Source organism: Typopeltis vanoorti, chromosome 13 (genome assembly GCF_054136105.1).
Source record: "Typopeltis vanoorti isolate ZY-2024b chromosome 13, IOZ_Tvanoo_1.0, whole genome shotgun sequence".
Taxonomy (NCBI): domain Eukaryota; kingdom Metazoa; phylum Arthropoda; class Arachnida; order Uropygi; family Thelyphonidae; genus Typopeltis; species Typopeltis vanoorti.
In genome coordinates, this window is record NC_143561.1 from 41,283,583 (window position 1) to 41,303,238 (window position 19,656).

At 35.4% G+C, this 19,656-nt stretch overlaps 1 protein-coding gene across 1 annotated transcript in view; it reads right to left on the reverse strand.

Moving 5' to 3' along the window:
• Usp16-45 (ubiquitin specific protease 16/45) overlaps positions 1 to 19,390 on the reverse strand; it is a 279,308-nt gene extending 259,918 nt beyond the window's left edge. Inside the window, exons 1-2 of the mRNA XM_090402847.1 lie at positions 19,322 to 19,390; positions 5,069 to 5,208 (exon numbers count right to left, since the gene is read on the reverse strand). Of these exons, the coding sequence (XP_090258973.1) occupies positions 5,069 to 5,174 (106 nt within the window). The 5' untranslated portion in view covers positions 5,175 to 5,208; positions 19,322 to 19,390. The remainder of the gene's footprint in view (positions 1 to 5,068; positions 5,209 to 19,321) is intronic.
• Positions 19,391 to 19,656: the final 266 nt, after the last annotated feature.

A 19,656-nucleotide genomic window follows, 5' to 3' on the forward strand; every position in this document is an offset into this window, starting at 1 on the left:
ACAACCAGTGCAAGTCTCCACAGGCTTCTTCTGCAGGTTCTCCATTGAGAACCTGCAGAAGGAGTAAAATAATTTTTGCTAATTAAGCAGAGTTTTTAGTGAAGATGGCAAATTAAATTTGTAAATAGATAACAGAAAATGCAAAACTGATATGGTGGGGGAGCCAAATGAATAAATTTATATGGAATAATAGAGAAATTAGCCAAAGCATTAAACTAGCAGTATACAAGACAGTGTTGAAATCAGTTTTAAGTTATGGATCTGAAAGTTGGGTTAGAAATAAAGCACTTGATCAGAGATTAGAGATAATAGATACAAAGTTCTAATAAAAAATTACAGGTCTGAATAGTTGGCATCAATGGAAGAATAATAATATTAATAATATAAAAATGAAAATATTAGGAAAAAATGACATTGCTAGCATTCAAAAATGTGTGGGCAGGGATAATCTAAGGTAGTGTGGTCACTTAAACAGAATGGGAGAAGAAAGGTTAGTAAAACAGGTATTTGAGTGACCATATCAGCTTAGATAGCAGGAAAAAGACTCAGAGCAAGGCCAAGATATAGTAGATTGATATTCAGTCAGAAATGTCTAAGAAGTGTTAGATACAACATTGGAGTGCTGACAAGTAACAGACTCGTTTGGAGGAAAACTGCTGATAGATTATTAATAACGTATACAATCATGTAGTATACTGTCATAGTAGTCTGTACACCTATTGAGTGTACATATCAGAAAATTAACAATCATAAACCCTACTCTCTTTTCCCCTCCTATCCTCCTTAAAGATTTTATTTTAAAGATCTCTCTCCATTTCTATTCCTACTTGTATATTATTCTCAGTTAACCATATTCTATATGCAAATAATCCTTGAACAAACAGATGTATCTTGCATTAGTATACGAACATAACAGTCCATATGAAAGTCTCGTAAGTCACTCACACTATTACTTCCCACAAACCATGCTATTAAAGTATGTACCATCATGCTCAGGACATTTTTCACAGTTTCAACAGGGATTCAAATAATTCCTTGAAAGAAGTGCATGGGATTGACTGCAACATACATAATTCAACTGAACAAAAGCATGAGATGGTTGTGGAAAATCTAGTAAATGCAGATAACAGAAAGCCTGTTCCTGATAAAATAAGATGCCACAAAAAGTGTTGTTTGCCATATTATCATGGACAAAGAACAGAATAAATTTCTGTTTGCAACAATGCTAATTTAATATAGCATACTTATGTTGCTGGTCCTCAATCAAATAAGGTTTAATAAGTTAACGCACATTCACCTTAGCTGTTTGTGGCAAACCAAAAAACCATGTCATTTGTGACTATTTACATATTGCACCAATAACATAACATAACTTTAAATTCAAAAACTAGAATACCAAGGAAGCTTCCCTTATTATTATTACTGGCCTTCCACCCAAGACTTATGACCATCTAGATGGTAGCATTTTAATATTTCACCCTTAGGTTGAGAGCTTTATTTAGCACAATATTTAACTACTTCTCTGTCACATAAACATGCTATTTGAAGTTATGGCCAAAACAACTAATGCTATGAAACATGACATGTTATTATGTCTGTTAAATGAGTGACCTACTGGCCAGCTTAACTGTTTTGAAGGATGAAAAACCTAAGTTACTGGGAGGAGAAAGAAAACATGCCACCTCTACTGCTGACAACATTTGGGATATTATGCTTAACACTAACTATCCTTTGCATGTAGTAAATACAGTGAACTTAAGTACATTATACATTTCAAATGATGCTAATGACATACTAATGAAAGTACGTTGGCTTTAAATAAAAATGTAGTCTTGTTTTATCCAAATATGGGCATCACGTCAATGCACAAACTGTTAATTCAACACTTTGCATTGACATATCACAATTATTCAAAAAAATTAATTCAATAGTTTCTTTTATAGCGAATCCATACAACTTTTTTAATGTATTACTACCATTTAAAATAACACTGAATTTTCCAGCAAATTTTGCTGCTGCAAATTACACAAAGTGCATCAAGGACTAATAATGAAGATTGAAGAGCATTATTAACTCCTTCGACAAAGATGATGGTTTGACAACTGCAAAAATTTTTTATTTTGCTTTGTAATTACCAATATCATTTTTAAAGGATATGATTTAGCATTATACCATACATTTTTTTGTAATAATACTACCTGCTTGAAAAGAAGTCAACAGGCACTGTAGTGTAACAAACAAAATGCCATGTCACCCACCTTATAAGATGTAGGACCTCCTTTCGCTGTGATGACTGCAACTTTCCGCAAGCACATGATAGCGATCAATGGGAATTTTGGGCCATTCTTCCTGTAGGTATGTAATGAGGTCTTGGACTGTTGTGGGGACGTCCTTTGACCTCAACTGATGAGCCAATTCATCCCACAGATGTTCAATAGGGTTGAGATCAGGGCTCTGTGGAGGCCAGTCAAGTGTGATGACATTTACGGTTCACAAACCACGCAGTTACAGCAGCAGCCTTATGACAAGGTGCATTGTTTTGCTGAAAGAGACAATGGTCAGTTCCACAGAAACGCCACAAGGTAGGAGGCATTGCATTGTCTAGAATGTTTAGATACCTTTCGAAGTTCAATGTTCATGGCACCAAAAACAGATGACTGAGGCCAAACCAGGAAAAACAGGAGCATACCATGACATCACATCCTCCAAATTTCACAGATGCCGTTACACACTCTGGTAAGAGATGTTCAATGGACATCCGCCACACTCGCACATGTCCATCTGATTGATAGAGGTTGTGGCATGATTTGTCGCTCCATAAAATAGCTTTCAAAGCTTCCATGTCCCACTGTTCACACTCTTTGCACCACTAAGGACAACATTGCATGTTGTCAATGCAACACAGCATGTGGTTTCAGGTAATGTAGAACTTGCATATTGTGATCCTACCATGGAAACCCATGTTGTGAGCCTCAGTTCTGAATAATTTTGTGCAGATTCATGTTCCAATTGGCCCTGAACCTCACATTTAATACGTCAGCCAACAAATGTCGGCTTTTTTACTTATTATTCTTCTTAGCACCCTACAGTCATTTTCAATAAATGTGTAGTGGGTTGTCCACTGCAGTATGATATTATGATTTTTTACCTGGGATGGTCCGATTTGTCAACAATTTGCTGAACAGATAGGCTTGCAACATGGCATCTATCACAGTGCCTCTTTCACACACTGTCAGTTCCCTTCTCACAGCCATTTCACTCAGACACAGTTGCACTGACTTGGGAGCATCATATTCCTCCAATTTATACCAGCTACAAACACGTGACTTGTTTCATGGCATGATGCACCTGGCCCATGGGGATGTTCACCGACTTCTTACACAGTGTATATGGGATTTAAAAGAATAGCTTCCTTTCATCTATACATGTGTAAACATATATTATCTTGTTCAATTTTACATGCAGAATTATATAAAAGAGTTTATTTTTATCAACAAATCTTTATTTTATACAAAGAAAAATATCCTTTTTTTTTTATCTGGGAATATGAAATATTATCAACAAATTTTACTAGATGACTAAATACGGGTTATTATTTATCGATAATGTAATGATATGGCAACATCCATATAAAACACTGCATAATCATTACATAGTTTAGAGATACTTTGCTTAGAAGTAATCAATGGACACCATAGTGTGAGGAACAAATAGCCATGGTGCCCATCTTATTAAGATGTAGGACCTCCTTTTACTGTGATGATTGCAGCAATCATACGGGACATACTTTCCACAAGAATACAATAGTCTTCAATGAGAATTTTAGACCATTCTTCCTGTAGGCATGTAATGAGTTTCTGGACCTTGACCTCACTTGACACTCCAGTTCATTCCATAGATGTTCAATAGGGTTGAGGTGAGGGCTCTGTGGAGGTCAATCACATGTGGTTATGTTTGTGTCCACAAATCACACATTTACAGCAGCAGCTTTAATGACAAGGTGCACTGTCATGCTGAAAGAGACAATGGTCAGTTCTGTAGAAACACCACAAAGTAGGAAGCATTGCATTATCCAAATGTTCAGATATCTCTTGGAGTTCAATGTTAGTGGCACCAAAAACAGAGGTCGGTCTGAGGCCAAATGAGGAAAAACAGGACCATACCATTACCCTACAACCTCTGAATTTCACAGTTGTGGTTATTATCTTTGGTAAGAGATGTTTACCGGGCATCCATCACACCCACACGTCCATCTGCTCAACAGAGGGTGTAGTTTGATTCATTGCTCCAACAACACAGCTTTCGAAGCTTCCACATCCCATTGTACATGCTCTTTGCACCACTGAAGACAATGCTGCATATTGGTTCGGGTAATGCAGAGTTTGCCTACTGCAAACTCTGCATTACCTAACATGAAAACCCATGTCGTGAACTTCAGTTCTGAAGGTTTTTTGTGCAGATTCATGTTCCAATTGATGCCCGGAACTTCACATTTAACATGTCAGCCTTCGTAGCAACCTACAGTCATGTTCAATGAATGTGCGATGGGTCGTCCACTGCAGGTAGCACTTGCAGTTGACTCTCTCCACTTCCATCTCAGTATGGTATCACTGATTGTTGACTTAGGATGGCTCAATTTGTCAACAATTTTCTGAACAGATAGGCCTGCAACATTGCATCCTATCACAGTGCCTCTTTCAAACTCTGTTAGTTCCTTTCTCGCAGCCATTTCATCCAGACATAGTTGCATTGACTTAGGAGCATCATATTCCTTCAATTTATACTGGCTGCAAACACATGATTTGTTACATGGCACCATTCCCACTTCAATTAAAAAACAACATGCAATTATAATTTTTTTTGAAACAAGCCCAAAAACATTGTTATATCTCTAGTAATCAACTACAAAATTTTCAGTGATCAGAGAGCTAGCACATTGGAGTAACTTGTTAGATTTAACAGGAGACCAGATATGATGTATCTTATTGTATTCCCACTTTGACTTAATAACAAAATTAAGGACATAGTTCAATTGAGACATAAAATATTATTAAAAACTATCACCTACCAGAGGTTCCTCTCTGATTTTCTTCTTCTTCCTCTGAAGTATCCAAAGAATTTTTAGGCTCACTACTGTTCCGTTGTTTCTGCTCATGTTTTTTCCTTTTCACCATAGTTAATGCACAGTACTATATATAACTTCCAACACTACAAAAAAAGGAAATTTTGAATTCAACAAAATTAGTAAATATTATAATTTTAGATAAATTCTATTGAGTCTTTTAAAAGGCTCAAAACATTGTCAGAATTATTATTGCAATTTTCCAGGTCAGTATAATGATCTTATGTTGAGGGTGGCCACGAAACGTTAGTAAGAGCTTATATACAAAAATGAGTTGACAGAGAATCTATACTTTGCAATGAACAGCATACTACTGCTAAGATAAGGTGATGTTTGAGTAACTTGTTCACATTTTACAATAATGTTACAATTGGGTTAGACAAGGGGAATGGATACACCATGATACTTTTAAACTTTGCAAAGGCTTTTGACAGGATGCAGCATGGAAAGCTAATGCACAAGTTGCAGGATATGGGATTGGATTATAAATGATCAGCTTGGATAAGAGGATGGTTGACTAATAGACATCAAATAGGTGTGTGGAGGAGGGGTACTATTATTCAATCTTTATCCAATTAATGATATTTGGAAGGTTTTGTTGAGAGGGACGTACATAAGGCTAGGGATTTTGGAGGTTTAGTAGATAGAAATTAAAGTTCGGGGGCCATATAGCAAAGATATGATTGCAAATACAACTCAGAGGATAATTACAATGCTAAAATGAAGCAATGAAATGTAAGGATAAGGAAATCATTTTACCCCTTTTTGAAGCTTTCATATGACCTAACCTGGACTAGTCTGCACAGATCTGGTCTCCTGGTTTCCAAAGTGATGAGTTATGACATCCCCTTAAGTGCATGTGCTACGAGATATATTGTTTGACTGTTTGCACATTAACAGAAGAGCATGTGTAGAGGCTACACAATTACATTTAGCTGTAGCAATGGTGTTGACATTGGAAGAAAAGACATTTATTATTGTTGAGCATTATTTTCCTTCATAAAAAGTTGGTAGAGCAAATGGTCCAAGCCTATGACATGTTTGTGAACAGTTTGTTCATTTTGTTTCCATAAGCATGCTCCAAGCAATAGTGTCATCATTGCCTTAACTGAGAGGTTCCAACGTATCAGGAGTGTTCTGCAGCAATACAAAGAGCATTCACGGAGACCACAAATAAAAATCACAGGCGTGTGCTGGAGTAAGTGCTACAGTCTCAGAAATGCAATCAACACCAAACAGCAGTAAAATTTGGGATACCAAAGCAGAAATGCAATCAACACCAAACAGCAGTAAAATTTGGGATACCAAAGCAGTCACTACAGCGAATCCTTAACACTTTGGGTCCTAGACCTACTGGGACTTAAAGAATCTTGTGTGCTGACCATTTTTAGCTCTATTTAAAAAATTGCTGTGCAGTATTTCTATGGAATATCTACATCAGTGCATGTGCCAGTATCTTTCCTTAGTGTGGAAATCTTCAAAACACACTCCTAGACAAAATGGGATGTCACACTGCTTGCAGTATACAGTTGTGTACTTTCTATCCTGTCCTCCAGAAGTTCGTTTTACTTTTTCTGCACACAAATTGCATTTCCTCTTCTTCCCTTACTTGCTGGAGTGACGGGAATCACATATAGAAAATGATTTCTTCCAATAAGACGTCCACTTTCCTGAGGAGCTGCATGTTGGTCAGCATCAGTGTCTAGTCCAGTTGATATCACAAGACCTTCAACTACTGCTTCAACATATTGTTATAGTCGGATATTCCTGTGGGTTTTGTTATATAATATATATATGAGTTCACTATTGTAAGATCCAGGATGTGGATGAACAGTTTCTCCCACCATTTCAATTGACAGCAATGGAAGAAGCAATATGACAACAACTGATCACTATGATCCACTCCAACTTTGAATTTATTGTAGTCAGCAGCAGCAGCTGGTTTTGTCTTCTGGTGTTTACCTCTCACATCAGTCTCCACCATCTCATCAGTATGTTTGTGGTGGACAGAATATAGACATCTCGAACATCCCTCCATTTCACTGCTAGCAGGTGTTCTCGTCGTCTTGATACTCACTCTCCTTTCTTCAGTTTTCATTGGAAAGCCAATTTTGGCATTTCACATCTATTTGGCATAACTGTCCCAACAGCTTTGGTACCATTTTGTCATAAATGATCAAAGAGTTTTGGACTTGAAAACAATCTATCCATGTAGATAGTAGCCTCTGTTGTAATCTGGAGTTGCAAGTTTGTCCACAACATTGAAAACAGAATTAAAATCTTCCTTATCAGTGCTCCCTGTATAGACTTCAGACATACAGACATCCAGATTTCGCCTCACACAGCTCAAAACAGTTCATGCCCTATTTCTCAGGTTTCCCTTTTATGAATACTCTGAAGTGTACTCTTATTCTGAAGCCACAAATCCCTTCATCAACTATCAGTTCTTCATCTGGAGTGTAGAAAATTTGGAAATCCTTGAGAAGTTCATTGAACACTAGATGAAGTTTGTACCGAGGATCATGTCCAGGATTTCCCCTAGGAATGTATGTCTTATTGTTATTGAGATGAAGGAAGGTCAGAATAGAAAACAAATGATCAGGGATATCTGGAGGGAAGAGGCAAATTTTGAATCATAAACAGATTTGGTAGACCAGTAATCCCTAATTCTGGGTTTCCTAACAAGGCCCATGTGCAAAATAATTGCCAGAAAATGTTTCATTTCGGATATGGTAACAGGTTTCCATCTTGAGAAGACTGAATGTTAGGTAATGGCCCTTTTTTCTGCTGCAGGTTGTTGTGCAGCATATCTGTTGGTTTCAGTTTTCATATCAGATATAACATTATTATTTATGAATATTAATTATGAATATTATTATTATGAATATTACAGAGCCTCAAAAACTTGAAAAGGGGACACATTTTCACTGATGTTGGATGCGTGAGACACACCAGGTATTGATGAAAAAATGTATGTCTTGCATAGTACCTTCATTTTTCCAGTTCAACTGTGCATCATTTGGTTGCAGACTGCCACTTCTCCCCAATACTCATACGCCACGACCTCGCATGCGATTGCAAACACGATTTGCCGGACGGCCTCGAATTTGGTCATCCCTCGTTCAAAGTTCTGCATCACTGTCGCTTGACTTGGAGCTCACATTTGTGGGGAGATCTGCTTTCTCTTGTTCTTGATCACTGTCTGCCCAATCATCTAATTCAGATCCTTCGTTATCGAGTATTTCCTCGAGCATTTGTTCTAATTTGCGTTCATTCAAGAACCGTTTTACACCCCTGCTTTGGGCACCACTGGGTCATGGTCTATCCATGGTGACAGAGAAATTCAAACTGATCTCTCAGGTCACAAGAAGAGAGTCATGAATCTTATATTGTTTAGATTGGAGCAGCCAGAGTTATGACGGCGCAATGTAATATAAAAGTGAACACGTGCGATCATACCTGATGCAGCTGATGGGCAGGTGTTACAATATACTAATATAAATTCCCTTTTTTATTGATAAAAGTCAACCATCCTCATGGATAATGAAGCTGAAGGTTCAAATTTAACTAGAGTACAGTCTGATAATGAATTTCAAGCATATATTATTATTTTCGGAATTTTTAATTTAGCGATGTATATTTATATTGATAGGACTCAAAGTGTTAAGGAGGTGGGTGCTGTTCATATGTTATTCAGGTAGGTCAGTGTTTAACAGCAACAGAATATGCTGCATGGCAGGAATACTGTGCATGTGTGCTAGCCAATGTCTATGAAGATCCATCCTTCCTCCATAATGTCTGGTTCTAGGACGAAGCGCATTTCCATCTAAGAAGCCACATAAACAGACGAACCTATAGGTTTCTTAGTTTCTCAAAACCTAAGAAAAAATCTTCACAGAAAGAAGGTCACCACATAGTATGCAATTTCCAGTCATGGCATAACTGGGCCCTACTTCATTGACGACTGCGACCTTGAATAGCGAATGCTACATCGAGAATGTATTGGTTCCATTTTGCACTCGGATTTGCATAGGATGTATTATACAAAAAACATTCCATTTCATGCACAGGTATTCATTCCAACAGGATGAAACAACCTGTTGCACATCACGCAGTTCTAGAGCATATTTATCAGAACACTTCCCTGGGCATTTCAAGGCTCACAGAATTCCTGTACCATTCACATTCTCATGATCTCACATTGCTTGATGTCTTTGTTTCGGACATGTTGAAGGAATGAGTATTCCACCATGACTGGCATTCAAACTTTGATGAACTAAGGGATAAAATTACATGATATTTCCAGCAGATGTCCCAACCCTTGCTCTCCAAGATGACAGAAAACCTTCGCATGCACTATGAAACCTGTCTTGAAAGAAGGTGCCCATTTCGAGCATGTAATCTGCTGTCATTAATGCTTTATTCAACCAAGATTCCACCAATAGTTGTGGATATACATATCATCATGTATAAACATATATGTCTTAGTAAAAGATATATGTTTACTCCATAACATACATTCCTGTAGTTATTCAGTACTGTTTTTTTTTTTTTTCAACATATTGTATAAATAGAAGGGAGGGACATCCATGGAAGGTGAGAATGAATGGAATCAAGACAGGAATCAGAGCTAGATTTTTCTCTCATTGAACAACGCATAATTGGAATGCCTTTCCTTCAAAAGTGTGAATGAATTTGAGAAAGAGTATGAGAGCCAGTATGTGATGAATGTGGCTCTTAATGAGTCCCTGACTTCCTGGAAGTTTCTGCTAATAATAATAATAAAATGCTAGATTTGTCTATCTCAATATATATAGAACTGAGTTATACATTGATCTTTTCCTGTTAAAAATGGCTACTTGACTTATAATTTTTTATTGGAAGTTTTTCCACTTGGTTATGCTATAAATTAAAGATACCAAGAAATTATATACTTAGTTTAATCCTTTATCCAAGTGTAAGCAAACAAGTTTGCGCCTGAACTATTTTCAGGACTGGGGCAACTCGTATAAAGAAGCTAAGACTTCACATCACTTGCCTTAGTATCCCATAATGCAAAGCACATTTCCTTCCAGACATGTATAATGCTATGCATTATGGAAAGGATCACTACCCAGACCGGATTTGACCTTTATTAAGGTCTCATCGGTGGGAGCCAGATCAGAGGTGACACTAAGGGGTGATAAAGGATTAAACCAAGTATATAATTTTTTTAGTATCTTTAATTTATAGCATAAGCAAGTAAAAAACCTTCAACAACTTTCTCTAATCCAAAGTATTTTAATAATAAGGTGTGACACCTTTTGGCTACTTGTATATGAAAATACGACTTCTGAATTACTTCAACATTTGTATCACCTCTAGGTCTGGCTCCCACTGAGGAGACCTCAATAAAGCTTGAAACTGGTCTAGGTAGTGACCCTTCCCATAATGCATAGCTTTATACATGTCCACAAGGAGATGAGTTTTGCCTTATGGGATACTAAGGCAAGTGATGTGAAGTCTTAGCTTTTATATATGAGTTACCCCAGTCTTGAAAATAGTTCAGGTGCAAACTTGCTTGCTTACACTTGGATAAATGATTAAACAAAGCATTTAATTTCTTGGTATCTTTAATTTATAATTTTTTAAAGGTAGTAAAACCTTAATGTATATTTTGTCTTCATCATTATGTCTAATTATATGACATTTTTATCATCTTTGGATGGATAATACTGGCATCAAAAATAATTACATCAGAAACTTACAAAATACCTTAAATGATATGATAACAATGAAAGAATTAAAGGACAACAAAAATAATATAAAAAATGGCAAATCAGCAGGAGAAGATTGGATAAACTCCGAACTGTATAAATTTGCTGGAAAAAAATTTCATCAAAGATTACTAAAATTTAAAAAAAAAAACAATTATAAATGCAGCAGAAGAAATAATATGGAAATATAAAAGAATCAAAAAAAGGAATTGTTTTGATGATGAATGCAAGAAAACAATAGAAATTAAAAATAAAGCATGAAAGAAATACAAGAGCTAATAAAGAAAAATATCAAGAAAAGAGAAAGGAAACAAATAAAATATGTAATCAAAATAAAAAAGAGATGATGAAGAGGAACATAGTAATACCTATATTTAAAAAACGAGATAAAACAAAATCTACTAACTATAGAGGTATTAGTTTATTGAATAGATGCTACAAAATATATAGAAGAATAGTTAATGAAAAACTAAAAATATACAGTGTAAAAATATTATCAGAATGTCAAAATGGATTTAGAAAAGGACGATCTAAAATGGATGCAGCTTTCCGTTTAAAACTACTTATAGAAAAAAGAAGAGAATTTAATTTGGAAAATCATCTTTTGTTTATAGATTACAAAAAAGCATTTGACAAAGTAAAAAGATATATGTTTGATATATTACAAAGAATAAATATACCTAAAATTTTACTACATGCAATATTATGTTGGAGGCTTAATGGATTTTTTACAACACTCAAAAAAAATTAAAATAGAATTTAATACTTCCTATATTTTGTCCTAGTCACTAGGACATCTACGGGGATTACAAAAACAGTTAATGTAACATACACACAAATAATAAACAATACTGAGCCCAACCACGTGGGTGACACTAAAGTCCTATCTAGTTGGAGCGCCCTCTAAGGGCAGTAGTAGGTGGCCTGGAATGTAAGGTGGGACCTCTGGTGATGAGTGTTTCCCAAATCTTCGGAAGCTTAATACAACCGTATTTATTCAGATTTGGTTGGTTTTTGAGAGCTGCTGCTGCTTCCAAGAAAAGTCTCTCTTTCTTGAATTTGCTGTGGTGGAGCATGGTGGTTTTCTTCCAAGATACCCTGTAGGTGGTATCCAAAACATGGTCAGCCAAGCCTGAATGGCCATAGTTGTGTTTGCAGATGTAAGACTTGTGTTCCTCTAAGCGGATGGATGCTGATCTGCCTGTCTGTCCAAAGTATGCCAGCTTACAGGAACAGGGTACTTTGTAAACTCCAGGCAGAGAGAGAGGAGGGAGCTGATCTTTCGTAGAACGGATAAGGGTAGCAAGTTTGCAGTGGGGCTTATATGCTGTGTGTAGGTTGTACTTTTTTAGTATCTTGGCTATTTTTTCAGATGTGCCACGGATGTAGGGTATGGTGATGGCATTTTTAAATTCTTGTTGACGAGAAGGACAGGGAATGGGGGAGGAGTTGATTATTTTTTTGATACTGTGATCACTGTAGCCATTGGAGAGGAAAGTGTTGTGTATGTGGTTAAGCTCAGTAGTGAGGGCGGTTCCACTGGAACAACGATTGTGGGCTCTCTTGGTAAGAGTTTTAATAATGCCAAATTGTTGAGAGGGGTGGTGGTGGGAGAATTTGTGAATGTATCTGCCTGTGTGTGTGTGTGGGTTTTCTGTATACAGTGAAGGCAAGTGTATCATTAGGCAGGCGTGTGACTAAGGTGTCTAGGAAGGATAAGCAATTGTTCTTTTCCTTTTCCATAGTAAACTGGATTCTTGGATGTAGGCTATTGAGATGACTGAGGAAGGAGTCTAACGTGTCTGGGCCATGAGGCCAAATAGAGAATACATCATCTACATATCTTAGCCAGATAGAAGGTTTGAGTGGGGCTGAGTCTATGGCTCGTTTTTCGAAATCTTCCATATAGAAATTGGCAAGGGGGGATGAGAGGGGTGAACCCATGGCAGTTCCCTCTATCTGCTTGTAGATTTTGTTCTTCCAAGTGAAATACCCAGAGTTAATGGCAAAGGAAAAGAGATCTAAGATGTCGGGGGCAAAAACGTTTTCTAAGAGAGATAAGGTGTCAATTAAGGGAATATTGGTAAACAAAGAGGAGGTATCAAAGCTTACCAATATGTCTGTCTTATTCAAGGTTAAATTTTCTGGCAGACAGGCAGATCAGCATCCATCCACTTAGAGGAACACAAGTCTTACATCTGCAAACACAACTATGGCCATTCAGGCTTGGCTGACCATGTTTTGGATACCACCCACAGGGTATCTTGGAAGAAAACCACCATGCTCCACCACAGCAAATTCAAGAAAAAGAGACTTTTCTTGGAAGCAGCAGCAGCTCTCAAAAACCAACCAAATCTGAATAAATACGGTTGTATTAAGCTTCCGAAGATTTGGGAAACACTCATCACCAGAGGTTCCCACCTTACATTCCAGGCCACCTACTACTGCCCTTAGAGGGCGCTCCAACTAGATAGGACTTTAGTGTCACCCACGTGGTTGGGCTCAGTATTGTTTATTATTGTGTGTATATTACATTAACTGTTTTTGTAATCCCAATAGATGTCCTAGTGACTAGGACAAAATATAGGAAGTATTAAATTCTATTTTAATTCTTTTTGAGTGTTGTAAAAAATCCATTAAGCCTTCAACATGATGTCCTCACAGCACTTAAGCCTCTACACACGAAGGAGTACATGCAATATTAAATATATATTTTACTACATGGAATATTAAATATATATAAAGATAATAAAATAAAAATAAATGAAAAGTTGTCTGAAAAACAATCTATAAACTAAGGAGTAAGACAGGGATGCCCTCTGTCTCCAACACTTTTCAATATTTACGTTAATGAAATATTAATACAGTGGAACACCTTAAACAATCTTTGATGTTGAAAGTTTATTTTTCACTTGGTTAGACTATAATAAATTTAGTTTAATCCTTTATCCAAGTGTGAGCAAACTTTGTTTGCACCTGAAAGTATCTTCAGGACTGGGGTAAGGTGGTACACACCGGGCAACTCGTTGCAAAGGTGGAGCAAGCTAACATCACTCCTATCTCAAGTATCTCCCATAATGCAAAACACATCCAGACTTTGTTTGCTCACACTTGGATAAAGGATTAAACTAAACCTTAAACAATCAAGATATAGAAATTTCCCGGAATAATAAAATAAATATGCTATTATTTGCAGATGATCAGGTAATAATATCAGATAAGGAAAAAAATTTACAAAGAGCAATATATAATTTAAACATTATAGTAGAACAGTTTGGAATGAAAATTTCCATAGATAAAACTAAAACAATGACATTTTGTGTGCAAACTCCAGTTAGAAGCAAAATAGTTATTAATAATAAAATAATAGAATGGATAAATACTTTCAGTTATCTTGGATGTGAAATATCATATGAAGGAGAAAAAGAAAAAATTAAAAACTTCAAAATTTTTACAGAGATAAATGGAACACTCAACCACTCAAATATAGTACAAAAAGAAACACGCTTGAAAATATGTAATACTTTAGCAGTGCCCACATTATTATATGGCAGTGAAATTTGGGCAATAAACAAACAAGATAAACAAAGAATAAAAACAAGTGAAATGAGATTTATGAGAAGAACTGCAAAATACATATTATTAGATCAAAAAAAAGGAACAATGACATTTTAAAAGAACTAAAAACAAAATCAATAGAAGAAAAACTAAACAATTATAAACAAAAATGGATTGAACATGTAAACCGAATGGCCAACACCTGACATCCTAAACAAATACTAAAATATAAGCCAATTGGAAAGAGAAGGAAGGGTAGACCTCAAAAAAGGATATTGGATGGATAATGAGAGCGGAACAGACAAATATGATCTATACCTGTAATTAGTATTATGATGATGATGATGATGAGATAATAAGAAAACTGCATTTCACAACAGCATTCTTATATAATAATATCATCCACTGTCCAATAGATGACTGAACCTATAGTTATCTTCAGTTACGTATTATAGAAAGCTTACTGTCATTTATAAAGCACTTTTTTTTATTTCAAAACATTTTGCCAAATTCAGTCAAAGTATACAGACAGAGCAAAGTTATTTTATATCACTCTGAATAGTTTTACCAAATAATGTGTAATTTAAAGTGGTCTGATTTAAAGCAAAGCAGAACACTTGCAGGTGAATTACCCACAATTACAGTGGTATCCACATGGGTGCCACTGTAATTGTAGCTAATCATTTGCCATCTGCATACTCGCTATCCTCTTGGATAATGCTGTTCATGAATATATATATATATATATTCATGAACCCTATATATATATATATATATAATGAATAAATTTAAATGACTAAAAGCCAAGGGATAACAAAACAGAAAAACTATTTATTACTGAATGCACAACTAGCTTCATCTTCTTAGAAGACTTCATCAGGTGTATAACATAGAAAGAGAAAATACAAAATATACATTACAAGAGAACAACAGTTATAAATTAATTGCATGACAGATTTAATTTTGCAAAGTTCTTGTTGCAAAGCTGAATCAGAGGAGCAAATGGTGTAAGCTTTGATTATATTTTAATGATATCATTCTTCTGGAATGCATGATGTGAACTCTGGATAGGTCCACTTATAGAGAAGTTATTCAGAATCCCAATTTTTTTTTTTTTTTTTTTTTTTTTATCATGATTACTGGGTATACATATTGGACAGTCTAGGGTAATTTGTAAGAAGGACATTCGCTACAACTGGCATACTTGATTGGACTGGTTTCTTATGTACAAACATCCCCTTGACCTATACTTTATTATTTAAAGCCTTTTCTCCAGATATAATGAAGATTTTTGATCACTAGGTTATTTTCACTGGAAATCTTGTCAGAATAGAATTTTTTCTAACTTCAACCACTTCCCGAATTACTTAATCTCTTGCATGGGCAAGTGAGTTTTTTCTCTCGGAAACTCAAGAAAACTGACTGTAGAATCCACGTTTCAGACAATAAATATAGAGTAAGGATCAGACACATAAGATGGTGACACTTGTCAACCATTTCTTTACTTGACTGGCTACCAGTGGAGAGGGCTAAAACTGCCTTGCTTACTCCCTATAGGGAAATAAAAGGTATTGGCATATTTATTTTTTTATTTTAGTCTTGTCAGAATAGCAAGAAAAAGACTGACATCATTACCAAGATCCAGTTAACTGATGCAACTGCTTTGCATCAGTTAACTAGATCTTGTAGCAGTGCCTGGATCTTGTAACAACTGACAATACTGAAGACCTAACAAATAACAGATTAATTTGTAGGAAAACTGTTGCTAAATAGCCAGTAATAATATAAACTAAACTTTAGAGCTCCATCATAGTATACAGGATACAAATCAGAAAATTATATATAATAATTTTAATTTCAAATAAATGACACTCAAAAGTAATCAATTTTTCTTTCAATAAAAACCATAATCTAAAGTAATCCTTTTTAATACACTACTATGAAGTTATTTTAATCCTTCTAAGTTAAACCTCAATAAAGTTACATGTTATAACTGCCTTCACAGCACAGCTGGAAGAACTGTGGGATAATGCTCCCTTTGATTGGAAAAGACTTGAGTTTGATTCTCATCATGATAACGAGAATCATCATCATTTTGGCTTTTTTAACTGAAGGTGAGTTAGCCAATCTAACATGGAGATAACAAGGTTCCTCCTTGAAACTTACATTTTTCATTCCATATCAGCAAATCGGCCCAGGTATATAGGCAATTTTATAGACAAAAATCTATAATTAGTGAATAGTAAATGTGAATGTGCACAGTATGTAGATGAAGGATTGAGTAGATGGTAGGGTGTGAAAATAGAATATCCTCCTGTGATGAACCCTTGGATGCATCACATAATAATAATCTGGTGAGATCACCTGAACTGCTCTGATTACCTCTCACACACTATAAAAATATTAATAAGAGAATGTTGAATAAAGTGAGCACAACTCACCCATCTCTGGACATAGCACTGTTATGGTAATAGCTAATGAGACAATTATATATTTGGTTTAATCCTTTATCCAAGTGTAAGCAAACAAAGTTTGTGGCTTAAGCATTTTCAGGACAGGGGCAACTCGTGGCAAAGGTGATACAACTTCTCATCACTTGCCTTAGTATCCCATAATGCAAAACACATCTCCTTGAGGACATGTATAATGCTTTGCATTATGGGAAGGGTCACTATCCAGACTAGTTTCGACCTTTATTGAGGTCTCGTGAGTGGGAGCCAGACCCAGAGATGGTGATACTAAGGTGAAAGTAATGGAGAAATCATATTTCCATATACGAGTTGCCAAAAGATGTAACACCTTATTATTAAAATTTTTCCAAAAACTTCCATCAACTTATCTCTAATCCAGAGAATTTTAATAATAATGTGTGACACCTTTAGGCAACTTGTATATGGAAATATGACTTCTCCATTACTTCCACCTTAGTATCACCACCTCTTGGTCTTGTTCCCACTGATGAGACCTCAATAAAAGTCAAAACCAGTCCGGGTAGTGACTCCTCCCTTAATACATACCATTAGACATGTCTGCAAGGAGATGTGCTTTGCATTATGGGGTACTAAGGCAAGTGATGAGAAGTTATACCACCTTTGCCACAAGTTGTCCCTGTCCTTAAAATACTTCAGGTGCAAACTTTGTTTGCTTACACTTGGATAAAGGATTAAATCAAATATATAATTGGTAGCATAGCCAAGCAAAAAAACTTCCATCAGCTAATGAGACAGTCATATGAATGTCTTGTAAATTGATATATTAAGAATATATCAATTTAAAAGAATGAAAGAACAAAATAACAAAAAAGGCTTCGAAAATGATCACATGAATAACAAAGATCAAGCAAAATGGATCATTCATCAACACTCTGGATGTGTGAAATGACAGCTGAGCAAGGCAAATATGAAGTAAACTTTCAAAGTGAACATATTCACTATAATGCCTCCTCAATATTAGTGAAAGCATATGCAATGTAATTTCAAAGCACTGCCTATGCATGAGAAAAGGATAATGCTACAATGCTATAGACTGGCAACTTCACAGATATGGGAAGAAGACAGCAAAGTCCCCCCCCCCCCTATGATGGCACATAGTAATTTTTTAGGTCACTTCAATCCTACAGTGAACAATTTGGTAGTCTCATATCTGGTGGTGCCAAAAATCAGCTAACAATTTAAGACTTTCATCAATATCTATTAATATAGTGGGCAAGATAAGTATGAAGTAATCTATAAACTCTACTTGGTTCTTCTTTAACACACTTCAGGCCTTCATAAAGCAATTTATGAAGGCTTGAAGACTTCTTAGTGGTCTCATATCTGGTGACTAAAATTCATCTAACATGAATTTTAACAACTGCATCATAGTGTGATTCTAACCCACAACCATTCAGCTGATAATTTTTAAATGTCATCCAGCCCTGAAAGGGATTCCTTTTCTATCAGAGTAAAAACACTAGAAAAGATTTCCTAGTGTATGTGTGTGTAAGTGGATTGTTTCATCCAGAAGGGAAGAAACAGAAATATATATATATATATATATCCTCTGCAGCTCAGCTGGTATCACAGCCCTTCATTGGTTCAAATCCCATCTAGAACATAAAGAACCTTGATAAAGACTTTTCAACAGAAAGTGAGTTAACCAGCCTCATACGAAGGTGGTAGGGTTATTCCATCCAGAAAATTCACATTATTCATCCTGCTAACATGTAAACTAGCAGAAGAACGTATGCAACTGACAGACATAATACATCAACCATATGGGACTTAGATGCTTCAGCTCTGTAACTCCAAGCAATATAACACCCTTCCTTTCTATCAGTAAAAGTAATGTGAATCTCAATCCAATGAGCGAGTAACACAAATTTTCATCTAGTCACTAACTTCTGGGTGATGAAAGCTTTTGACTGATGCAATAAATCTCATATCTAGGTAAACTAAATTTCCATGACAACCTTTTATTTTTAACATAATTTTAATAATAATAAATCATGAAAAAGCAAAGCAAACTTTTCTATGATGAAAAATCCAAATATGGATAAAAATTTCAAAAATACTATGTATATTTATATATATTTATTTTTATATATATATATATGTATATATGTACAAGTGTGCCTGGTATTTCTGGTATGGTGTGGTACATATATATAGACACACGGAGCATACAAACTCCAAAGGACTTTAAGAATGTCTGTTGAAATAAATTTTTCTTTGAAATTGCCATACAGCATATTGTCAAAACCATAAGGTCACCATTAAATTAAATTATAAAATGAGTGTCATTGTTTGAAATAATGCTGCATTATATTTCAATAATATCACTTTTCACACTATACAAAATGAATTAGTTTTCATTTCAATTATATATATATATATAAATTACTAACCAAGCGCAATGTATCTAACTACCGACGTTATTGATATTAATAATGTTACACATGGTTCGAAAAGGCGACCTCTTCCAAAAAGCCTGCTTCTTAAAAAGAATAATAACAGTAAGATTTTCTTTCTTTGCTTATTTCTCAATAAATAGCACTAAAGGGATTTTTTTTTAAAAAAAAAAGGCTTCGTGTAGCATTAAAAGCTGTTTAAAAAAAGGACAAAATTATTCATTTCATAAATATAAAAAAAACACTTGAAAATGAGTTTTCGAAAGGAAGCTGTGAGCAAGAGGGTGAGGAATAGTTTCTTGGCCTGGAGGGTGGTTGAACAGTGGAATATA